Genomic DNA, 23,557 nt, shown 5'->3' with positions numbered 1-23,557 from the left:
ACAATTATGACTGGCATGGACTGGTTGGACTGAAGTGTCTGTTTCCATGCTGTATCACTCCATGACTCTATGACTATTTATCAATTTTTCTCAACATTAAACAGTGCTGTAGTGATCCTCGAATGAACTGTTGATGTTTAGGTTGTGTCTGAGACTCTGCGAATATTTCCTTCAATGAGAGGAGTGACTAGTTCTCCAAGTTTCACAACTGAAAAATAAACTTTTCTCCAGTATTGTTGCTGAGTAGATTTGTTTCTGCAGAGGCAGTGGTTATGGTCTGCAGTTTGTTTTCCACCAACTGGTCAACAGTGAGACAAAATATCTTTGATCCCCTGCAGAAACTCCACCTGCTTCCAGTCAATGAACCTGGAAACTCAAGGACCTTTTCTGCTGTCAGCTTAATTGCTGCCAACTATTGTATCTGGCCGATTAAAGGGAAAATGAATCAACTAAAGTAAAATCATGCCAAACAAACTATATTTTCCCATTTACTCACAATGGATACATTTCACTTGGCATTTCTTCTTTAAAAAGGAGTCACTGGATACAGCATTCACTGTATGACTATCAGAAACAGGACATTGAATGCAGTGACATTCTGGTTAGTTCAGCCTGTTTATTGAGTATCTTTAAAGCTCCTGAATATGAAGTTAATGGATCCAAAATCCCACATTGCAGTAACATTTGTTATCATCTCAAAGTAAATTAACAAACTTGAATTGGTTCAAACTCACATCACTTGGTACACCATTCTCTGATTCATTTATCTCATTAAAACTGAGTGGGCCCTTTATACATGGTTAACACTGGTGTCGTGTAACAGCGAATTTCTGCTTATTTTTACGAGTTAACTGCCCCTGTCAGAGCTATCAGTGAGCAGAGAAATGTACTGTTTATAACCTACATTCGTGGTAATGATTATTGTAATACTCTCTAATTTAACCAAACACTCCTGATGTACCCAGACAGTTACCTGCAATGGTTTAGATGTTGAGGATTTTTAAAAAAAAGTATGGACTGTCCTGTTTTAGTTCATTAGATGCTCTTTCAAAAGTTTACCTAGGTGTTATGTATCACTGCCAACTCACTTTTTGTTTCTCAGGCACACAGCTTTCCTTTACTATGCATTTTAAAAAATTTGAAAAAAAAGATGCAAGGAGAGACATTCTGCAATGTAAGGAGGTGCTTCTAATCTCCGGGTCCAAACTGGTTCGTGATATCCACTCACATTCTGAACATAATCACTTTAGTCCTGCTCCATATTAGGTTGCCTAAATGGAATTTAGAAACGCAGATTAGAAATGGGATGTTATTTTGTAAAGTGAGAGAGACGTTGAGTGACAGCAAAAATAAAGTCACTCATTTTGTTGGTTAATAATATGATTGAAGTTCTTTTTAGCTTTATCTGCTTGTGGTGGAATGTAGAATTAAAGGGAGTTAACTTCTAATTGAATATTCTGAATATAATCACTTTGGACACGCTCTGTATTCAGTTGCCTAAATTGAATTTTGAAATGTTTAGTATGAATTACATGTTATTTTGTAGTGGGACAGAGACTGGCAGTGTCCTGGGAAAAAACTCAATTGTTTTACTAGCTAGTAATACGTTTGAACTTCGATTTTAGTTTTATCTGTTTGTGAATGTAGAAATAAAGGGAGCTAACTTCCGAATGAATTTATTTTAAAACAAAATACTTGCAACTATCATGTGAAATAGACCTGAAGGTACTCAATTTTACTTCCACCATTAAAAAAAAACTCCCAAAGAAGCTATTCAGCAAAATAAATATCCCAAGATGTGTATATATCCATGTTTAAGCATAACCTCGTAAAGACATGAGCCCATGTGTTGGGGCTGTGCAAGCTGAGACCAGGATCCAGTCTCAGTCTCCAGCAGGAAACCAACAGGCGGAAGCTGTGAGCCTGCCCTTTCCGATAGCCATATAAATCCTAGGCACTGGACCGTAATTCAACACGCCTGGGTCGGCTTTGTTTAGAAAGATCTTGACAGAACCGCTTCCCAGAAGTTATCAGAATGATTGTGTCGACAATTTTTCTCAGTTTATTACTGACTTTCTTATCATGTGAGTGTTTTTTGTTTAAGTCTGTCTTTGTTGCTGTCTCAATGTTAGTCTACCTCAGGAATGTAAAAGGCACAGCCATCCTTTCATCAGCATTAACGCTCATGGTTTATTTCTTGTCTTTTTTTAAAGGTGTCCAGTCGGAGGTTGTTTTGACCCAGCCAGAGGCAGAGACTGGCCGTCCCTCAGGCAGCCTGACACTGACCTGTAAAACCAGCGGGTTCGATCTCAGCAGCTACTACATGCACTGGGTCCGCCAGGTTCCCGGCCAGGGTCTGGAGTGGCTGGTTAGCTACTATAGTTCATCCGACAATAACTATGCACCAGCGATTAAGGGTCGATTTAGTGCGTCCAAAGACACTTCAAACATCATTTTCGCGTTGGAGATGACTAACCTGAAGATCGAAGACACCGCCATCTATTACTGTGCAAGATACTACAGTGGGTCACAGTGCTGTGCACAGCGACATCCTCATACAATAACCACTGACAAGGATTTATCTCAAATTGGTGATTTCTACCGTGGCAGGAGCGAGAAATAATGTGAGATGCAATTTAAACACAATCCAGTCGTGCTAGTTTGTACAAATGTAGAATTGTTTTCTACCTTCTTCGTGTTGATTGTCAAGTTAAATGCAGACCAAACCTGGAAAAGTATTCCAAGCTTTCAAAATACAATGAATAGTAAACGCTGAAATAATGCACCAAATCATTTTTCGAGGAGTCTGAATCACTGCTTTCTAGGAAGTGAAGAAATTATTTGCATTTTACAGTTTACAGTCTGTCATAGTATTTGACACAACGTGTCTCACAGTGATATTTGGGGCCAAGGGACCATGGTGACAGTGACTTCAGGTAAGAACTTTGAACATTCTTAGTGACTTTTTAAAAACTTTCTATTCATGTGACTAATTTCTGAATTAAATGAAACTCAGATTCTGTGCTGAGTTTGGTTTGGTTCGGATTGATTTTTGTTCAGACTGATTATAGACTTCAGTTAAGGCTCAGCAAATAGTTAAAATGGTGATGATGGAGTCATTTGCTCAGTGTATCTCTTTTTTTTGATCAGATGGACATTCTATGTGGCTGGGTTACTTGAAACACCTAATGTCTCTTAATCAGTCAGCTATAAATAATGTTTAATGTCAGTGACACCCTGACTGTGAGTTTTATTATCAACAACAAATGCTACGAATTCAAAGATGTTCAAGATATTACCAAACATGACTAAAATATGCTAAAATATCATTATTCATTTCTTGAATATATGTTCTTACCATGATTATATTTTCTCATTTATTTTGTTAATTTTGTTGATGACAAGCAGGTTAGAAACTGTCATCAAAGTTTCTTGCGGTGCTATATTGCATTCTGTTGATTAGATTCGGAGTTTGTTTTACTGTTGAATTGAGTTGATTGGATTTTGGCTTTGTTTTAGTTGATTCGGGTTGAACTGTGTTGATTGGATTCTGACTTTGTTTTTACTTGGTTTTGTTGAATTGTGTTGATTGACTTTTGAAATGGTTTTATTTGATTCTGTTGAATTGAATTGGTTGGATTCTGATTATGTTTCATTCAAATCTGTTGTTTTGAGTTGATTGGATTCTGATTTTATTTTCCTTGATTCTGTTGAATTGAGTTGATTGGATTCTTATTCAGTTTGTGAAATTGATCTGCGTTTTCATGCTTTCTGAATCGATGTTTTCTTTCTGGTGAGGAGATTGACTCTCTGGAATACTTTTCATTATCAATATTTGTGAAGTTCTTTTGTTTTTCATGAATCATTTCTGCATTTGTTAAACTTATATGACACGTTTTTCTCTGCTTGATTGAAAACAGGACATCCATTTGTAACGGTCTGAAAAACAACTTAAGGCAGAAACCCAGATGTGTGAGAAATGAAAAAAAAACGAGTTTTTAATGGATTGACTTTTTAAAAAAAACTCCGTTCTAATTGTAAATGAACTGAATTTTGTTTTGAGTAGCCTCATTCAAAATAAAATTTGGGACCTAAATCTGAAACTGCAGAATTGATCAGATCACGTAATTGAAACTAACTTAAAATTATAATGTGGTAATATTTGTCCATTCAGTAATTTTGTTTTGACCATGAGGTGATTAATCAATATATGCCTTCAACCCCACTCTACTGTGCGCTGCACAAGATTGTCATGATCAGGAAGGGTGTGCAGGTTAGAAATAAATTGAACTATTGCCAGAAACGTTACAGCTTTAAGTGTTAAGTCCCCTCACAAACAAGGTTGCTATTATGACCTGTTATTTCTATTCAGTTTAATCATTAGTTTGCTTGATTCTGAGCAGCTTTGTTAGACTTCAATTTGGTTTTATTTGTGAGGTGACATCATGTTCTTGGTTCTGTTGAAAATGTTTGCAGAGCTAGTTCTGCTGCAAACACACCGTGTTGTGATCTGGTGATCGTTGATCTGTTGAGGAGGGACTGTGCTTGGGTAACATTAAATGTGTTATATTTGGGAAACCGTTTCTGGTTTCTACATTGTTTTTGCAATGTTAACACGGTTGGTGACAGTGAACTGCTCTTTCCTCATTCAATGCAATCAGCATGCGAGTTAAAATTTCATAAAGTCTACTATAAAGTGAAAGGCAAATCGCAAAGGTTTTAGAAATGAAGGGAAAACAGATACCTTCAGGTGCTATTTTCACTTAAAATAAGTAATTAAGGATTAATCTAATCCATGCTTAACAATCCAAATTCGAAACTCAACTATCTAGTTCAATCACAAGGTCTGTCTTTAAGCAGTTTACAAGTCATAGAGAAATATAAATAGAATTTCAAAAGTCTAATGTTCTAATTGTTCTTGCTCTTGCACTGCCATGACTGTGCTATAATTGATCAAGAAACACCTTTCAATTCCGCTGTACACTACATACATATTTTCCTGGCTGGAAAAGATCATTGGCAAAGACCATTTGGAAATTCTGCTCAATTCTATGAAGAACAGATCAGTTTCACTGCTTTGATCAGTTTCACATATAACTTGAGTTAATTAATTGTTATGTCCCTGATTAAACTGGATTTGCAGGATAAAAATAAAACATTAACTGAATTATTTAACCTGCACAGTGCTTTAGGTGTTCCCAATCTGTGCATTTTAAATAAATAGTTACATTTTACAACAAAATATCAACTGAAGAGTCATTCTTCGGGAAACAACTGCTATAGTGAATTATGTGACCAACCAAATTTCGAATTAATTAAAGTAATCCACTCATGAACTCCAGGGCAGCATGGTGGCTCAGTGATTGGCATTGCTGCCTCACAGCGCCAGGGTCCCAAATTTGATTCCACCCTCGGGTGACTGCCTGTGTGGAGTTTGCACATTCTCCCTGTGTCTGTGTGGGTTTCCTTCGGGCGCTGTGGTTTCCTACCACAGTCCAAAAGATGTGCAGGTCAGGTGATTGTGCAGTTTAGCACAGCCCTAGTGTTCAGGGATGTCTAGGTTAGGGTGCATTAGTCAAGGACAAATATAAATTAGGGGGAATGGGTCTGGGTGGGCTACTTACTGTTCAGAGGGTCAGTGTGGATTTGTTGGGCCAAATGGCCTGTTTCCATACTGTAGGAACTCTCCTCTTAAAACCATGGGAGTACTTGCTGCAAACGCAGAAAATTCATTTTACATCGATGTGTTCAGGCGTATGCAGAGTTCACAAATTTGCAGAAGACATGAACTAGAGGATAACAGAGCACATTGTTTATTCAAACACTGAAAATAGAGTCATATTTATTTTAACTAATATACTTGATCGATTTATTGCAATGTAGCGATCTGAAGGAATCTGCTCACATTAGTCCAGTGTGACAATCATTTAGATTAGATTTCCTGCAGTATGTATCAGGCCATTTGGCCCAACAAGTCCACACCGACCCTCTGAAGCGTAACCCACCCAGACCCATTCCCCTACCCTATATTTACCCCTGACTAATGCACCTAACACTATAGACAATATAGCATGACTAGTTCACCTGACTTGCACATCTTTGGATTTTGGGAGGAAATCCACACAGACACAGGGGAGATTGTGTAAACTCCACATAGGCCGTCACCCGAGGCTGGAACCGAGCCTGGGTACCTGGATCTGTGAGGCAGCAGTGCCATATTTACTTAGACATCCGTTAAAGTGGGCAACTCCAGACAGAAGCATGTTTTCAATTCATACCTTTTTCAACATTTTCGTTCATTACAAGCAGTTAACAAGAAAATAACCTTGCCCTAATTCCTTCAACAGAAATGCTTTCCACACTGGAATGCAGTATTGTTTATGCAGTGCATGCAAAGTCTCCACAATTCGAGGAACGTTTTAAGAATATGTAAAAATAATTTAGAGAATAATCCATTTCCTCCAGATCTGTGCTTTAATTGGCGATATTTCCCACCTCAATAATTTTGTTAAATACAATGACTTATTAAGTTTATGAACTCAGTGGTTATTTATATTTATTGTGAATACATTCTCGTTCACATTAATCCACTGGTTAGTTCCTCTGATGAATATTCAATTACAGTGAATATATTTGACGTGAGGAGTTGAGCAATGTATCCTCTGGGATTAAGTCTGTTGTATAGTTTGTTTCAGTGCTATCTCTGACTAACTTGTCCACGGTCCTGACCATTTATAAATTGTCCAGTTCGGATACCTGAGTCTCTGACAGTTCAATTTTATCTCGCGCTTCAAAACCACTTTTATCTGCCAGAAATACAATATTTGATTAGGTGCCTCAGAATTGAGAGCCCTGACTAAGTTGTTCCAATCAGAACGAACGTTTCAGGAACAAAAGGCAGATAGCAAGAGTTTTGAAATTGGTTGTTGACAACAAGAGATATTTGATTGAGCGAGGCAGAGGGAAATATGCTGCATATTTTCTTTGTGCCTCAGTTATGCAGGAGATGTTTCGTGGCACAATGTAAAATCAGAATTTTTTTTGCATCATATTATTTGAAAACTAATTATCAGCTTTTAATGTTACTGGCAATGGTCTTATTACACTTCAAAACATTATAATCTTTTTCAAACTAAGTAGACCGTCTGGTGCAGCAACATTCACAGGGGAAAGAGGAAGGGAGTTCGAGGTTGGAATCTAGTGACAGTGAATTGATGGCAATGCAATTCCTAGTTTTATTGCTCTGTAGTTCCCATCGAGTTTGAACAATTTGGACCAGCTGTCAAAGTATTCTTGGATAAATGTTGAAATGTTACTTTCATTGTACAAACATTCTGGAACAATCCCTGGTTGTTGGAAGGTGTTAATAACTAACATGGTTTATAAACTGTCAAAACAGGTGAGCTGTGTTCTCCGTGATAGTGTCGAGCTCATTGTGTTCAGGTCTGTTGTGATGTTGTGGTAGGGTCCCTGATTCTGTGCCAGGTGGCCTGTGTTCACTTACAACCTGTTAGAGAGGTATGTAACACCATCTCTTATCAGGTTACTTCAGTACAAGAAAGCAGATTGAGATGTTTGGGTGTTTGTTGGAATTCCACTCACAGAGGCCAGTGAAATCTATTCAATCGCTGTCCTGACTTGTGTCTCTTAGACATTAAACAGAATTTTGGTGGTTAGCAGCTTTTTCCAGATCAATATTTGTTCACAAGCTTTTGGGCATCGCTAGATGGGGTTAATGGAGTAAGTGCTCAAAGAAATCCCAGCTTTTGACTTGCTGTTCTAACAATATCATTTATAAATAATCCCGAATGAAACATTTTCAAAGTATATTTGATGAGATTTTGCTTAGGCTGTTTTACTTTATATTAAACCAGTGCTGTAGCTGAATTTGATTGTTCAGTACTGTGGGGGTTTCCGTTGAATCCAACACTTGCAGCAGATGGTGATAGCTTTTCAGTTGGTCTTCCATTGCTATCTCAGACCATCCAGTACCTCTGCTAAGAATCCTTTTTCCAACAGGAGTCAAGCCAACGGAATCACTGTTTATCTCAACGGGTGTGAGCTCTTGTGCCAAAAACATGAAAACAATTTGGTGAAGAGGGGGTCTCTGGATGGGAAAGGTTAATCTTGCCTTCTCTCCACAGGAGCTGCTAGACCTGCTGAGTTTCTTCAGAAGTTTCTGTCTTTATTTTGGTTTTCTAGCATTTAAAGTTTGTTGTTTCATTGAAAAACGTTCTGTTCGATTAAACACGTTCTTCAGAGAAAGGATGCATTTGAACAAATTGCAAATGTTCAGAGATGTTATTGAATTTGAGTGCCCTGATCTCGAGCTGTAGTTTCACAAGAAACTATTATGAAGTAACAACACACTGCAGAGTGCAGTGGCTGCTGTAATTGGGTGGAAGTTATTTTGATCACTCAAATAGAGAATGTCAGTGATCCCGTTCAAAATAATCAACAGAAGTTTTTTTTAAAGCATGTGTGAAACAATTAATTTATCGAAATATTTTAATCAAAAGTATTCACGGCCAGTGCTAGCTTAATGAATGACACAATGATAGGAAGGTAGGAACAAGAGGAGGGCACTCAGCCCCTCTAGTTGTTCCCCCACTTACTTAGATCATGGTGCATCTGTGAGCTCAATCCACAGGTCTCCCTTTGGCTAAAGCTCTTTAACACCTTTGTTTAACAAGCAAAAACTATCCCAGATTTACTGATTCGACTGCCCATAACAAAGGGAGACACCATTTCTGAAAGACATTCCTGTGAGTACTGTGACACAATGAGGCTGGGATTAATTGCTCATGAAAGTAAACTTTAAATATCTGACAATTTCCAATTGAAACATCCCAATCATCATATTTCATTAATTTAACACTATACTTCCCTGGAATCAAGAAATATAATGTGTGATTGCCTTGCTAAAAATGAGGAGAAAGTGAGGACTGCAGATGCTGGAGATCAGAGCTGAAAATGTGTTGCTGGAAAAGCACAGCAGGTCAGGCAGCATCCAAGGAGCAGGAGAATCGACGTGTCGGGCATGAGCCCTTCTTCAGGAAGGGCTCCTTGGATGCTGCCTGCTCCTTGGATGCTGCCTGACCTGCTGCGCTTTTCCAGCAATACATTTTCAGCAGTTGCTAAAAATGAGGGAAGCTTCATTCCTATTATATGATTAAGAAATAGCTCTGTTCATTCAGTGAAAACACAGTCAAATCACTCAAAAGGAAACCATGATTTGGAGATGCTGGTGTTGGACTGGGGTGTACAAAGTTAAAAATCACACAACCCCAGGTTATAGTCCAACAGGTTTAATTGGAAGCACACTAGCTTTTGGAGTGACGCTCCTTTATCAGGTGATAGTGGAGCGTCACTCCGAAAGCTAGTTTTCTTCCAATTAAACCTGTTGGACTATAACTTGGTGTTGTGTGATTTTTAAAAAAAGGAAATCATGTCATCTTGTGTAGACACACAAGTGCCTCAAATAATTTTCAATTCTTCTAGTGGTTGTTTGAATCTCGAGACAGGTGTGGAAGTGTCAGACTTTTTATATCGCCTTGAGAAACCAGTTGTCATCAGTCTATTTGAATTGCTGAAGTTTGTATGGTATTAGCATATTCACAGCGCTGTTTGGAAGTGAGTCCCATGGCTGTGATTGAGGAAGAGGAAACGGGCAGGGAAATAGTTGAGAGTTAAGTTGAAGTCTGATATGGAGGAAAGCTTCACATGCATGTGTGCCCTTATCCTCAAGGATCACAATTTTGGAATATGCTGCCGAAGGGACATGTCAGCATGCAAAATGGAAGCTGAAGAAGGCATCTCGGCCTCTCTAGAAGGCTATTCCATTCATGGGATCATCATTAATCTTGCTGCTCATCAATCTTCCCAACACACTGATAACATTGAACCTGATTGTTTACTGTTCAACACAAGAATGGTGAATTCGTTTGGAATTCTCCACCACAGAAATTCATAGATTCAAGACTCATAGATTCTTGAAAGCGTTGTCTCAAGTACCTCGTGTGTTGAAGGTGTTTGGCGCACATACCTTCATTGGTCAGAGCACTGAGTGCAGGAGTTAGGGCTTCATGTTGTAATTGTCCAAAACATTGGAATGAGCTGCCAGAGGAAGTGGTAAATGCAGAGCTAGGTCCCACATTGAGAAGCCATTTGAACAGCTACAGGAACTGGATAGGTCTGGATGGATATGGGCCAAAGGCAGGCAAGTGGAATGAGTTTAATTTGGGAACTCTGGTCAGCATGGATGGGCTGGACCAAGGGAACTGTTTCGGTGCTCTACGACTTTATGTCTCACTGACTTTATGGTGGATAGGCTCAAAGTTGGAAGGTGGTGAGCAAGTGAGGGGCTAGATTGGGCATGTGGGAGAGTTTGGGCTGGTAGGCTGGCTGCTGGGTAAGCTTGCGTGCACTCTGTCTGGCAAGGTGGCATCAAGGGAAATGGTAATGGTCACAGGATAATTTGGTCGAATTGTGCTTGGTAGGTGAGGGGTAGTTTGAGCTGAAATGCAGGAGGTCTGTCTTTGCCAGGCTGGTTTATGGAGAGGTGGGCAGGATGCCAGGCTGGTTAGTGTAGAGATGGGCAGGGTGCCAGGATGTTTCAGGGGGTGGAAGGTCACTGTAATGAAGTGACAGGTGGACGTGTTGTCAAAATGCAAAGCTCAGAGTCTGGCAAAATGGTAGGTTGTAAAGCACAGATGCCAAAGGAGCTAGGATGCAATGTGCACAGGTTGTCTTGGGTAAGATGAGAGGTCAGTGATCAAGGGCTGAGGTCATGTCTTGGGTAGTGGGCTTTTGTCAGAGGTTGTGGAAATGATGGTGTCAGGTCCAGTCAGGGCCAGGTTCACCATGGACCAGGTACAGGGTGGCAGGAGTGTAAATGACTGAAAGGAATTGAGATCATATGTCCATCTGGAATATAGAATATAGAACATTACTGTGCAGTACAGGCCCTTCAGCCCTCGATGGTTCCACAGGTCAGTGTAAAAATCTGAAGCCTATCTATCCTACACTATTCCATTTTCATCCATATGTTTATCCAATGACCTTTTAAATGCCCTTAAAGTGGGCGAGTGTACTATTGTTGCAGGCAGTGCGTTCCATGCCCCTACTACTCTCTGAGTTAAGAAACAACCTCTGACATCTGTCATCTATGTCCTCTCCTGCTAGCCATCACTATTCAAGGAAAAAGACTTTCACTGTCCACCCTCTGTTTATCTTTTATGTCTCAATTAAGTCAACCTTCTTCTCTCAAACAAAAACAGCCTCAAGACCCTCATCCTTTCCTCATTAAACCTTCCCGCCATACCAAACAGCATCCTGGTAAACCTCCTCTGAACTCTTCCAAAGCTTCCACATTCTCTCTATAATGTGGCGACCAGAACAGTACACAATACTCCAAGTGCAGCCACACCAGAGTTTTGTACAGCTGCAACCTAACCTCGTGGTTCTGAAACCCAGTCCCTCTATCGATGAAAGCCAGCACAAAGTATGCCTTCTTAACAACTCTATCAAACTGGCTGGCAACTTTTAGGGATCTGTGTACATGGGCACCGAGATCTCTCTGCTCAGCTACACTGTCAATATGGATTGCCTTGGATGTGTTTTGTGTGATAGGGGGTTGTGTGTTCCGGGCATGAATGGGTGTATAGCAGGGTGGGGTTTGTCAATGTGAGTGGAAATTTAGGTCTAGGCAGAGTAAGTGCAGTGGTTAGTCTGAGAGATGAGGTTTGGTGGTGAACTGCGTATCAGTTTGATAGTTATTAAAGTTAAAGATTACTTGTTCATTTCTCAAATCATATTTACATAAATACTTAGCTGTAACACTCCAAAGTCTCTGAACTTTAATGGTCCTCCATTTTTCAGAGGCCTCCAGAATTCAGATCATTGTAAATTAGATGTTTCAACTACCAGACAATTGGCCTGAGTTCAGCCGTGACAGCCATCCTCCCCGTCCCAGTGCTCAGCTCCTGCCTGTGCTGCTGCTGCTGCTGCTGCAGTGACCTTCCTCCCAGAGAGAACATTTTGTCTTGCATTGAGAAGTGAGGAAGGCTCACTGGACCTGATTTCCAAGTATGGGGATGGCAAACACGAGGGGACACAACTTTAAAGTGAGGAGAGATAGGTATAAGACAGATAGCAGAGGTAGTTTCTTTGCTCATTGAGTAGTAAGGGTATGGAGTGCTTTGCCTGCAATGGTGGTAGATTCGCCAAGTTTAAGTACATTTAAGTTGTCATTGGACAGGCCTATGCATGTACATGGAATAGTGTAGGTGGGATGGGCTTCATATTAGTATGTCAGGGCAGCGCAACATCGAGGGCCGAAGGGCCTGCACTGCACTGTGATGTTCTATGTTCTATGATTCACTCTGATTTCTCTCCAGGGGTACTGCCAGCTGTTGGGTATTTCCAGCAGCACGGTACCTAGTGGGGCGGCACGCTGGTTCCATGGTTAGCGCTGCTGCCTCACAGTGCTAGGGACTCTGGTTCCATTCCAGCCTCGGGTAACTGTCTGTGTGGAGTTGGCACTTTCTCCCCATATCTGTGTGCATTTCCTCCCACAGTCCAAATCTGTACAAGCTGGGGAAATTGCGAATGTTGTGTTCAGTGATTGGGAGGTTAGATGCATTAGTCAGGGTTAACCGTAGCATAATAGGGTAGAGGAATGGGTCTGGATGCGTTTCTTTTCAGAGGGTGGGTGTGGACTTGTTGGGCCAAATGGCCTGTTTGCACACACTGGAGAATTTCAATGAACCTGCATTTCCTTGGTTTGTATTTTGTGAAACTTCTCTGCTCTTCACAGCAATCCAATGAAAGTGTCAATTGGTGAGATCTTCAAACAGTTACTGGGGTGGGATCAGGATGTTCTTCTTCCTAAATTATATGGCAATGGTCAAGGTCGAGGGCATGTTTCTCAAGATGGAACCAATGATCATGATCAGCAACTGGTAGGAAACAAAAATAAACTCCAGTTATGCTGTAGACTTCAGCGGGAGCATACTGGCAAACGGTTACAGCTGAGGATACATTTGAGTAACTGATAAGGTCAAATTAACAGAAACTAACATGCTCAATTGGTCATTCTATTGTAGAGACACCATCTCCCCCTACGCTTTATGGCCTGGTCTCCTCCTGTGAGGAGCACAGCACCGGTTCGACAATCTTTGGTTGTTTGGTGATGGACTATTCCCCTGACGTCACCAAGGTAACCTGGAAGAAAGGTGGGGTGCTAATCACGAATGGTGGATTGAAGACTTACCCATCAGTGAGAAACAAGAAGGGAACCTACACCCTGAGCAGCCAGTTAACCCTGCCCGGGTCAGCGGTAGATTGCCCCAGCAAAATCTACTGTGAGGTTCAACACAACGGGTCACACAAGAGCAAAGAAATGCCATGTCCAGGTACGTATTGTGGGAACTGAGATAAACAGAGCATCTGGCATTAATATGAATAAGGCATTATTTATAACCATTTTCACAGAATCACCTTATACAGTACAGGAAAAAGGCCCTTTGATCCATCCAGTTTACGCCTATCAATAACAGCCACCTAACTATTCCAGTCTCATGTGCCAGCACATGATCCATTGCCTTGTGTGACTTGCCCTTGCAAGGATGCATCTCAATACTTCATACTTATTATGAGGGGCTCAGTCTCTACATGACTTATAGGTGCTGAGCTCCAGGCTAACACCACCCTCTGTTTGATTTTGTTTTCCCCTGAGATCCACTTGGAACCTCCTGGCCTTACCTTCACCCTGTGCCCCTGAGGCATTGATCTCTCCATCAAGGGGAAAGGTTTCATCCAGTTTACCCAGTCTATGCCTAAAATAATTCTAGACATCATGATAATCTTCTCCCTCATTCTCCTCTGCTCCAAGGAAAACTCCTGTCTATCTCATCTAGTTTCATAACTAAAACCCTCCAACCCAGGCAAGATCCTGGCAAATCTCATCAATACTGCCTTCAGTGTAATCACATTCCTTCGATAACATGCACACAACGCTTCAGTATGGCCTAACCAGTGTTCTATCCAGTTCCAGTATCATCTCCCGATTCTTCATTGTCAATGTCTAGGCTAATAAAAGCAAATATCCTCCCACCTCCTTAGTCTCTTTATCCAGACGACACAGTACTATAGGGGATCGGTGGGTACATGCACCAAAGATCCTCAGGCCTTTCCAGGGTTCCACCATTCAAAATGTCATACCTCACAGATTCTTCTGCCGAATTACATTACCTTACATTTATCCAGAATAATTTCCATTTGCAACTTCTCTTCACATACAACCAACCCTTTTCTATCCTCCTGCAATCTAAAGCCATAATGCTCATGACTTACCAACATGACAGTTTTCATTTCATCTGTGAATTCACTGGTTAATTCTCCTAAATTTGAGTCTCAATCATTGGTATGTAAGAGAAATAACATGGAAATCAACACCAATCCCTACAGAACACCAGGAGACATAGATTCCCAGTCACCCAGACACCCGATGACTATTATCCCCTGCTCCCATCACTCAGCCAGTTCTCGATCCAATCTGTCAAATTAACTCGGATCCCATTGGCTCTGATTATTGCTATCATCTGGACATCGAGTTATCTCTCTGAAAACTACTATCAAATTGTTACACATGACTTCTCTCAATAAAACCGTGCTGAAAATTGTTGATTTATCTTCCAAATGAAGACTAATTTCACTTTTCAATAGTTTCCCTACCACTGAGACTAGCTTGACAGATCTGTGTTTTCATTATTTATCCCTTCCTTTGTCCTGCGTAACAGTGCAACGTTGGCTGATCTACACTCACTTGGCACAACTGCTGTGGCCAGACAGTAATTCTAAATTATTGTTAGCGACCCAACTATTTCGTCCTTTGCATCGCTCAACCGCTTGGTATACTTTTCATCTGCCCTGGAAATATAACCACTTTTCATTTAGCAAGACAACACAGAACATTACGTCATGTGCCCTAATTTCTGAAAGTACATCACAACCCCGCTCCATGATTTCTGTCCCCACATTGTCCCTCTTACTAGTGAACACTGACACAACACATTCGTTTTGACCACAACCTAATCCTCCGGCTCCACTCCAATAATAACACTTAATGGGCATTACTGTTTCCCGAATAATTCTTTTATTATGAATGAGCCTGTAACTTTTAAAAATAGTTTCCTTTATTTTGACTCCTATTATTTTCTCATGGTCCCTTTTGCTCTTCTAATTCCTTTCTCTTTCAAACTCCCCCTTGCGCGTTCTGTACTCCATACTAATTTCTATTGTTTTGAGATTCCAGTATAGACAGGAAGCCTCCCTTGTTTCTCCTTATCTCACCCTCCATGCCCTTTGGTATCCAGAGCACGTTACATTCTTGGTCCCATTCAGTGGCTTCCTGGGAAATGTCCTCCCTATGATTTTCCTGTCTCTTTCTTAAATGTTTCACACTGCTCTGACTCAGATTTACCAATAAGTGTCAGCTTCCAGTCCACTCTGGTTAAGTCATTACCTGATCTTACTAAAATTGTCCTTCCCCTTTTCAGAACTTTGGGCCAATTTCTATTCCTTTGCAGTACAATCTGAAATCCAACTGATTTACGATCACTGTCTGCAAAGTGCACCACCATTGATGTTTTACCCACTGGGTCGACTTCATTCCCAAAAGTTAAGTTCAGGTTCACCCCTCTCTTGCAAGGTCTGGATTAAAATTCTCTGTATTAACACATACTTTGTTTAAATATTCTCCTGGGGGCATTTTCAGAATTGTGCTCCCTCTAAACGTTAGACAAAATGAATATCCAAGCCTATGCTGAGGAAGTTAAAAACCTCTTTTCTCATTCCCCTATTTAATTTACATATCTCTGAAATTTATCCATGTATTTGCACTTGGTCTTTTGGATCTATAGTAAGGCCTATCGTGCTCTCCCAGTAGTTATGTTTGCTGTATTTTGGTTTTGAAGTACTGTCCATTTGCCTTTGTTCGAGGAGGTATCTATGATTTCATTTCTCTTTACAGCCTAAAATACTCTTGTCAGAATTGTGACAGAAGCAACATTCCGTGCCGCAAACCCTGCCCCCATCCTTTTCCATCTTTCCCTGTCTCGCCTGAAGGCACTAAATCCTGGAAAATTGAATAGCCACTCCTGCCCCACTCTCAATATGTCTCCGTGATAGCAACAGCATCATTTCCTCATTTATGCCGGTAATTCATCTGCCTTGATCATCAGACTCTGTCATTAAAACGAATACCATCCAATGTTGCTATCTCCCTTCTGATGTTACTGGCCTATAGTTTCTATGCCTCCTTGACTCCCTTGCTGTGTCCTATAATTTTAGCCTTTCACATTGTCCTGATGATCTTTCTGTGTGGATCCCAGCTTCTCCAGCACTCTGCACAATTATGATTCTTGTATCCATTAATCACAAGAAACCTTGATATATGAGAACTGATTGTATTTGTTATGAAATTCATCAGATAATTTATGCGATGTGTTTCCTAAAGGTACAGGTCCTCTCCCACCAACTCTTCTCCTAACTGTGAGCTCCAGTGAAGAAATCGCAAGCAGCAAGTTTGCAACTGTCGTTTGTTCAATCATCGATTTCCATCCGAAGGCAATCAACGTGACTTGGTTGAAAAATGGCCGACGCTTGGATTCCGGCTTCATCACGTCTCCCGTGTGTGAGGCGAACGGGAACTTCTCGGTGACGAGTCGGCTGATGGTCCCTTATGGTGAATGGTACAACAGCGCAGTCTATACCTGCCAGGTCACTCACGAAGAGAACATTCAAAGTAAAAACATCACCGCACTCCAGGGTAAGAGACACATACTGGGAGAGCTACAAATCACTCTGAACTCTGATGTGAATCAAACACACTAATTTATCAGGCGTAGTAAACAGCACGGTACAGCTTCTCATTTCCCAGCATGTCACGTATCTCATTTCAGTTTGAATGTTACATTAGCATTGCTCATAATTCAACATTTTGGCAAGTCAGAAAAGCATGTTTCCTCTCTGTTGAAGGTAGATATATAGACAGTGAGCTTTGTGAAATAGTTTGTTAAATAGTTTGTTGCCTGACCATGCTGGGAGAGGCATTCAGAGTGCTGAATCCTTGCCTGGTAGTGGCTTCAAGGATAAGTTTGGGGGTGGAGGGGGATATTGGAGAGATATCTAATTAAAACATAGAAAATACTGAGAGACTGAGGTCGAGTGAATGTAAATAGATGTTTTGACTGGTAGGCGAGACTAGGATCCAAGGGCACAGTCTCAGGGTCAAAGGGGCACTGTTTAGAACTGAGATGGGGAGGAATTTCTTCAGCCAGAGGGTGATGAATCTGTGGAACTTGTTGCTGCAGAGGGCTGTGTATATTCAAGCCAGAGATGGATCGGTTCTTGTTTATTGTGGGGAGAAGACCATAGAATGGCTTGAGCCCAAATGTCGATTTTCCTGCTCGTCGGATGCTGCCTGACCTGCTGTGCTTTTCCAGCATCATTCTGATCTAAACTCTGGATTGGCCGAACAGCCTTATTCTGATCCTCTATCTTATGATGTTGTGCTCTCAAAATGACGTGGTTAAAATATGCAGTGACCCTAACTTGAAAATAAATCAAAATGCGTTCAATGCTTCACTCCCTGCTCAGGAATGACCTGTTGGCCTTGGACATTGTACGACATCGATTTTTATCTGGTACTGAGCTCTTTAATTTCATTTATGGGATCAGACCACAGACCAAGTGGGTATCACATTTGATGAACTGGGATAAACGTGATCCCACTGAGCCTCTTTAAGATGCTCTCTGTAATTAGTGGATGAGGCAGGAGAATAAATTCTGGTAAGAATGCTACAATAGGGATGAATGAACGAGGAACTCGAGACAGGCTGATTTAGCCTGGTTTGGGGTGGCGATGTTTACACAGTGGGTAGTGGATGTCTATAAAATTAGTGCACATTTCCAACACGTTTGTAGATTAATTTAAGACTTTTGTTTGGTTTTTTTTCTCCCCTGCTCTATGAAGAAATTAAAAAATGCAGCTTGGTAAATAAAGTGAAAGTACAGACCAGTCATGAACTAACTGAATGGAGGGAAAGACTTAAGGAGATGGGTGTCCTTCTCGATATCCAATGCTGTACTCAGTGCCTTGTTTTCAGATCTACTCCAAACTCAGCCCACGAGGAACAATGACATAAATTAGAGAATGACATCACACCAATAACGCAAAGTATTTTTGATCACGTTAAATACAATGAACAGAATTTCCATGGATATTCACTGCTCCTGTAGCACTTTATAACTCTGCAAAGAGAATAATTATTATTTCTTATAATTTGTCCAAAATTTGGGATGTGATTTGGCAGTCAGCGTGACCAGCAGCACTTGCACCTAAGGGTTATGAACATGGAAATGAACTCATTATATTCAGATTACTCTTGTCACAAGTATCTATAGATGGTCTTAAGTGAGAGACAAACTCTGAAAGAAAGGTAATTCCATGGGTTACATAATGGTATCTTCGATGATTTTACTTTTTTCACAGCTTTCACTTGTTACAAAGCCAGTGTTCTTTTGGAATAATTACACAGGGTATGTCACAGGTAATCACAAATGCTTTCACAAATCAAAATACATCAACAAGAGTAAGCATTGTTTCAGCAATGGTTGGAGTTGCCATTTTGAAGGTGGTATCTTCACCCTGTGAAGAAGTAATCTGAAGATTAGGTGTTTGTATCATAAAGGGGCATTTTTCATTGACTTTGATTTTTGTTTCATAGAAGATACCGAGTGCCACCCTCACACCGTTAAAATCCTCCCACCGCCAATCGAACAAGTCTTACTGGAAGCGACGGTGACGTTAACCTGCGTTGTGTCCAATTTTCTTCCTGGAGTCAGCGTGACCTGGAAACAAGATAAGAAGCCTCTGAGCTCAGAGATTGCTGACCAGCCTGGACAGAATCCCGACAGCGTGATCAGCAAATTAGACATTTCTACTGAAGCCTGGCTGAGTGGTGTTACTTTTGAATGTGTGGTGAACCATCAAAATCTACCGACTCCGCTGAGAGACTCCATCCACAAGGAGAAAGGTGAGCGGTGAGATTAAAACACAAAGCATCCCATGTGTAATCCAGATCCAGTTACATCAATGGCAGGCTTTGATTGGTAATGAACAAACACCGTTGGGAGCATTTATGATGCATCTGAAGGCAGGATACCTAAGTAGCTGATTAAGAAAAAGATGGACCAAAGGATATTGTATTCTGATTAAATCAGATAAGGTGGGAAGAAGCCTGGGTTGTGATGTCACCATCAGCAATGACAATTGGACAGAATGCCCTTGTTGTGGGTTGGAAACATGGAGGCAACTTTCACATTAAACTTTACTTTTTTTACTGAATAGAATGTGTACTCTTTTAGAAAACAAAAGTGAATAAATCCCAAATTAAAAATGGCATATTTTAATATTGAGTCAAATTGTGATATTGGTTCAGGATGTTTTTGATTGATTTATATTTGTCTCAAATATTCTGCAGTGATTAATCCGCTGGAGCCATCAGTGTCGGTCCTCCTGCCACCAACAGAAGAAATCTCCGCTCAGAGGTTTCTCTCCCTCACCTGTTTAGTGAGAGGTTTCTCCCCCCGAGAGATCTTCGTCAAGTGGACAAGCAATGACAAGCCGGTGAATCCCAGTAACTACAAGAACACCGAGGTGATGGCAGAGAGTGACAACACTTCCTTCTTCATGTACAGCCTGTTATCCATTACAGCGGAGGAGTGGGCCAGCGGTGCTTCTTACTCCTGTGTGGTGGGACATGAAGCGATTCCATTGAAGATCATCAACAGAACAGTCGATAAATCCAGCGGTAAACCGAGTTTCGTAAACATTTCACTTGCACTGATGGACACTGTTAATTCATGTCAATAAAAATCTCAAAGTTGCATTTAATAATTCAACAGAAGTAATAAAGTTTCTTTTTCCTCCAGTTGTGAGTTAAATACTGAATGAGTTGTTTCTCACTCTGACTTACATTCCATCTGTGTAGTTAAAGTGGGTTATTAACAGGTCTAGGATAAGTGTCTTGTGCAGTTAATGTTCTCTGCTCAGATACACCCTGGGTCAGAGACAGAGTAAAGCTCACTCATTGCAGGATTCCGCCAAGTACCTTATCCATCCTAAATCCCTCTGTGACAAAATCTGACAATGTCCATTTTATGTCCAGGGTAGAGCATGAGTTTTGAACTTGGTGTTCTTGATTCCCCTGATTGGACATTCTTATAAAATTCATGTCAGTTTTAAACTGCCACATTGCACCAATTGGAAATGTAAATTTAAAACACTTTAAAATTAAATTTGATTGGAACATACCAATCGTAAAGAGTGCAGAACAGTTTGAATGTAACCGTTGTTTCTGGGGAACTGCCAGGGATCTTGCACCAGTGCATGAGTTGACAGAATGTAGCTTCACTTTCACACCAAAGAGAATCGACAGATAAGTTGTCGTGGAGCAGAGGGGAGGGGAACGATGAATGGTCTGTCCTCTTGCTCCCTGTGCAGAGTTTTCATGGTAGATGTCCTCTGTAACGTAACCCCGTTACTAACAGGAACAGTCAGCTTCTTGCTTACTGTCCAAAGATTTAACATTTCCATGCAAAATAATACCTTTGAAACATGTTGGACATGCTTGGGCTCTGTTAACAAATGATTAACATTGATTCCCCTAATCCAAAACTGGTGTTTGCATTGTCCCGGTTTGAATTCTGTAGTTTTGTCTCAGTTATCTGGAGCACATGGGATCAATTCTGGTATTCGAATACCTGATATCATTTTGTTTCACATACAGAACACAAGTAGACATTTTCTAATAAACATATTCAGAAATGTTATCTCTGGGGCAGTGGGGATTTGAACTCACGCCTTTTCTCTCAGAGACAGAAATTCTATCACTGCAAGAGAAGAGTTGCTCATAAAACGCTTATCTCTTCACGACGATGGGAAATGTTTCCTACAACACCAAGGTCAAATCTAATTATAGGCAATCCATTAAAATTAGAACAATAAATTAGAATAATAAAAATTGCAGTCTGGTATAAGAACAGATACAGAGAGATGATCGCAAATACACACGGAATGACACATATATGGGCTCTCACCTAAAGACACATATTGATGTGCACACTCAAATGTGCATACAGATAAGATGTCACACATGCATACTCGCACAGAGCCACACATGCAAGTGGTACTTTAACACTCACCTAAGCTCATACAAAAACTCACATACACCAAAAGAAAATTATTTGAACAAATGATCAGAGGTACTCACACATAACCATGAGAAATATAGACACACGGTAACACACAAATGGGCATGAATACATATACATTCATACAGCACAATGCGTACAGACATACACGCATGAACACACAGATACAAATTCCAAAAAATGTCCTCCCACATGTCAACTCAAACAGGCACGTAAGTGCACAGAGATAAACATTAATATAATTATTTTCCCATTTTCAGAATCACAAACATACGATGACAGAGGCAGCTTAATTAGTTATTTTTAAACCACATTGATCAGCATGTATACAATGTCACACGTACACACAAATTCCGAGTCTCACATGCAGACACACAAGTGCATAGATCAATAAATAGAGGGGCGTTTATTAAATAAGGATAATGAGCACAAGCATCAGCAAGCATCCACAAACACTAACACAAACAAGCTTCTCAGGAGATGGTTTGGGAAAGATTGCCACACAAGCAGACATCATCATATAAATATAAACATCCATCAAAACATGACGTTGCATGCTAACATTTATTAAGCATAACATGAAAATAACCTAGTTTAGGTAGGACCTGAAACAGACACATAAGCACACATTTTAGATAGCACTAATGAAAAGTGAACACTCACAAAGACATTTCAAGATAAGCATAGGCAACAATGAAGTGGCATATTCGCATAATGATGCTTACACAATGTGAAAAGACCAAAATTTCGGTGCACAAACACATGAGAACACTAGCAGTAAAGGAACAGGAATATGTTTATTCATGCACAGACCCCAACATGGGCTAGAGTGAAGTAAGAGGCACTCAACCACATACACAACCATTAAAGGGAAACCAAACACACCAAGCAGTAGGTCAAATAAATTAAGGGACACGTACAAAAACTTATTCCTAAATATACAGATCCTACAAACAAAAATATGAAGCAATGTCCTGACTGTGATGTCACTTATATTCACGATTTGCCAAGCAATTGGTCTCTAATACATAAAGGTGAGAATCACATTTGAACTTTTATTCAGTGATGGCCACAATTTTCAACTAAAGTGCTGTCACAGCCTATATTTAAAATATAATGATATAATTAAAATAATCATTCGTAATAAGCATTCCTCAAATAATAATATCTTTAAATAATAGATTAAAAGAAAATTAATTTAAAACATTCTGACATGGACAATGAAGAAAGAACATGTGCAGTCAGTATTTGTAATTTCTTGCTGAGAGCCAATAATGCACTGATGGATACAGATAAGAGTCACACTTGAGAAATACCTGAATGCTTTATGAAGATGTAATGGTCTCTAATTACATGACTTGGATACACATAGATCGATCTGGATCAATAAACGATCTAAATGCGTTCTCTCGGCTTTATATTCATAGATTCAATAGATCGCACTTGGATTGAAGACTATGAGGATGATAACAGCAACATCTGGACAACTGCTTCCACGTTCATCACCTTGTTCTTCCTGAGTATTTTCTACAGCGCTGCCGTCACTCTGGTGAAGGTGAGAGTAATCACATCTTTCTCATGCCAAACAGCCCAATATGTTTTGTGAAATTTCTAAGTGTGCCATTGAATAAACATTAAATCTGAAAGTCCCTGATCATAAATATCTGTGTCATTGCTTTATCTCTCTTTTCCAGGTTAAGTGAATGAGTTGTGGACCCCTTTGATGTTCCTGATCTGCTTATCAAGGTCTCTGAATTCCCAATCTACAATCTGTCCTGTTGCTGACTCTCACAGTGAGATCACTTCAGTTTATCAGTGTGTAACTGAGACAATAATTGATGGATTTTCATTTTTACTTTATATCTTTGAAATGGTTGTGGTTGGAAGAATTTGTAGCTTCCCTGTTGTTTGAAGCCCATTTGTTTTGTTTTTATTTGTTCCTTACTCAGAATGGTTGCCTACCCTTTCTGATGAGCCTTTGTATTCCCTGATGTACTGATGTTCTGTTACTGATGTACAGAAAATTCCCACCTCACAGCGCATGTGTTCTCATCTCAATGTGGCATCCAGCCATTATATTCACTTCTGTTAGCTTTTACATCAGCTTTTTGGATAAAAATGCTTTCTGAAATGGTTAATAAATCTCGAATGAATATGCACTAACCTTGAGTTTGCTTAATTCTTTCTTCAAGGCCAGCCAGTAATCAAACATTTTCCCACATCCTACTCCTTTCCCAGCCAAATACTTTCACTTGTTCTGTTTGGTTGTGTTTCATCC

At 40.2% G+C, this 23,557-nt stretch overlaps 1 gene segment (V, D, J or C); it reads left to right on the top strand.

The window, feature by feature from the left end:
- The first annotated feature begins 1,953 nt into the window (after positions 1 to 1,953).
- LOC132806817 (Ig heavy chain C region, membrane-bound form-like) lies at positions 1,954 to 23,345 on the top strand. The segment is given in 9 exon segments: positions 1,954 to 2,084; positions 2,214 to 2,532; positions 2,896 to 2,936; positions 13,107 to 13,415; positions 16,520 to 16,831; positions 18,792 to 19,100; positions 19,548 to 19,877; positions 22,707 to 22,834; positions 22,974 to 23,345. Coding segments are annotated over 9 exon segments (1,806 nt in total).
- Positions 23,346 to 23,557: the final 212 nt, after the last annotated feature.

The sequence above is a fragment of the Hemiscyllium ocellatum genome, assembly GCF_020745735.1.
Source record: "Hemiscyllium ocellatum isolate sHemOce1 chromosome 15 unlocalized genomic scaffold, sHemOce1.pat.X.cur. SUPER_15_unloc_3, whole genome shotgun sequence".
In the NCBI taxonomy this organism is placed as follows: domain Eukaryota; kingdom Metazoa; phylum Chordata; class Chondrichthyes; order Orectolobiformes; family Hemiscylliidae; genus Hemiscyllium; species Hemiscyllium ocellatum.
Note: the sequence above shows the minus strand (reverse complement) of the source record. Positions and strands in the feature narration are given on the sequence as shown.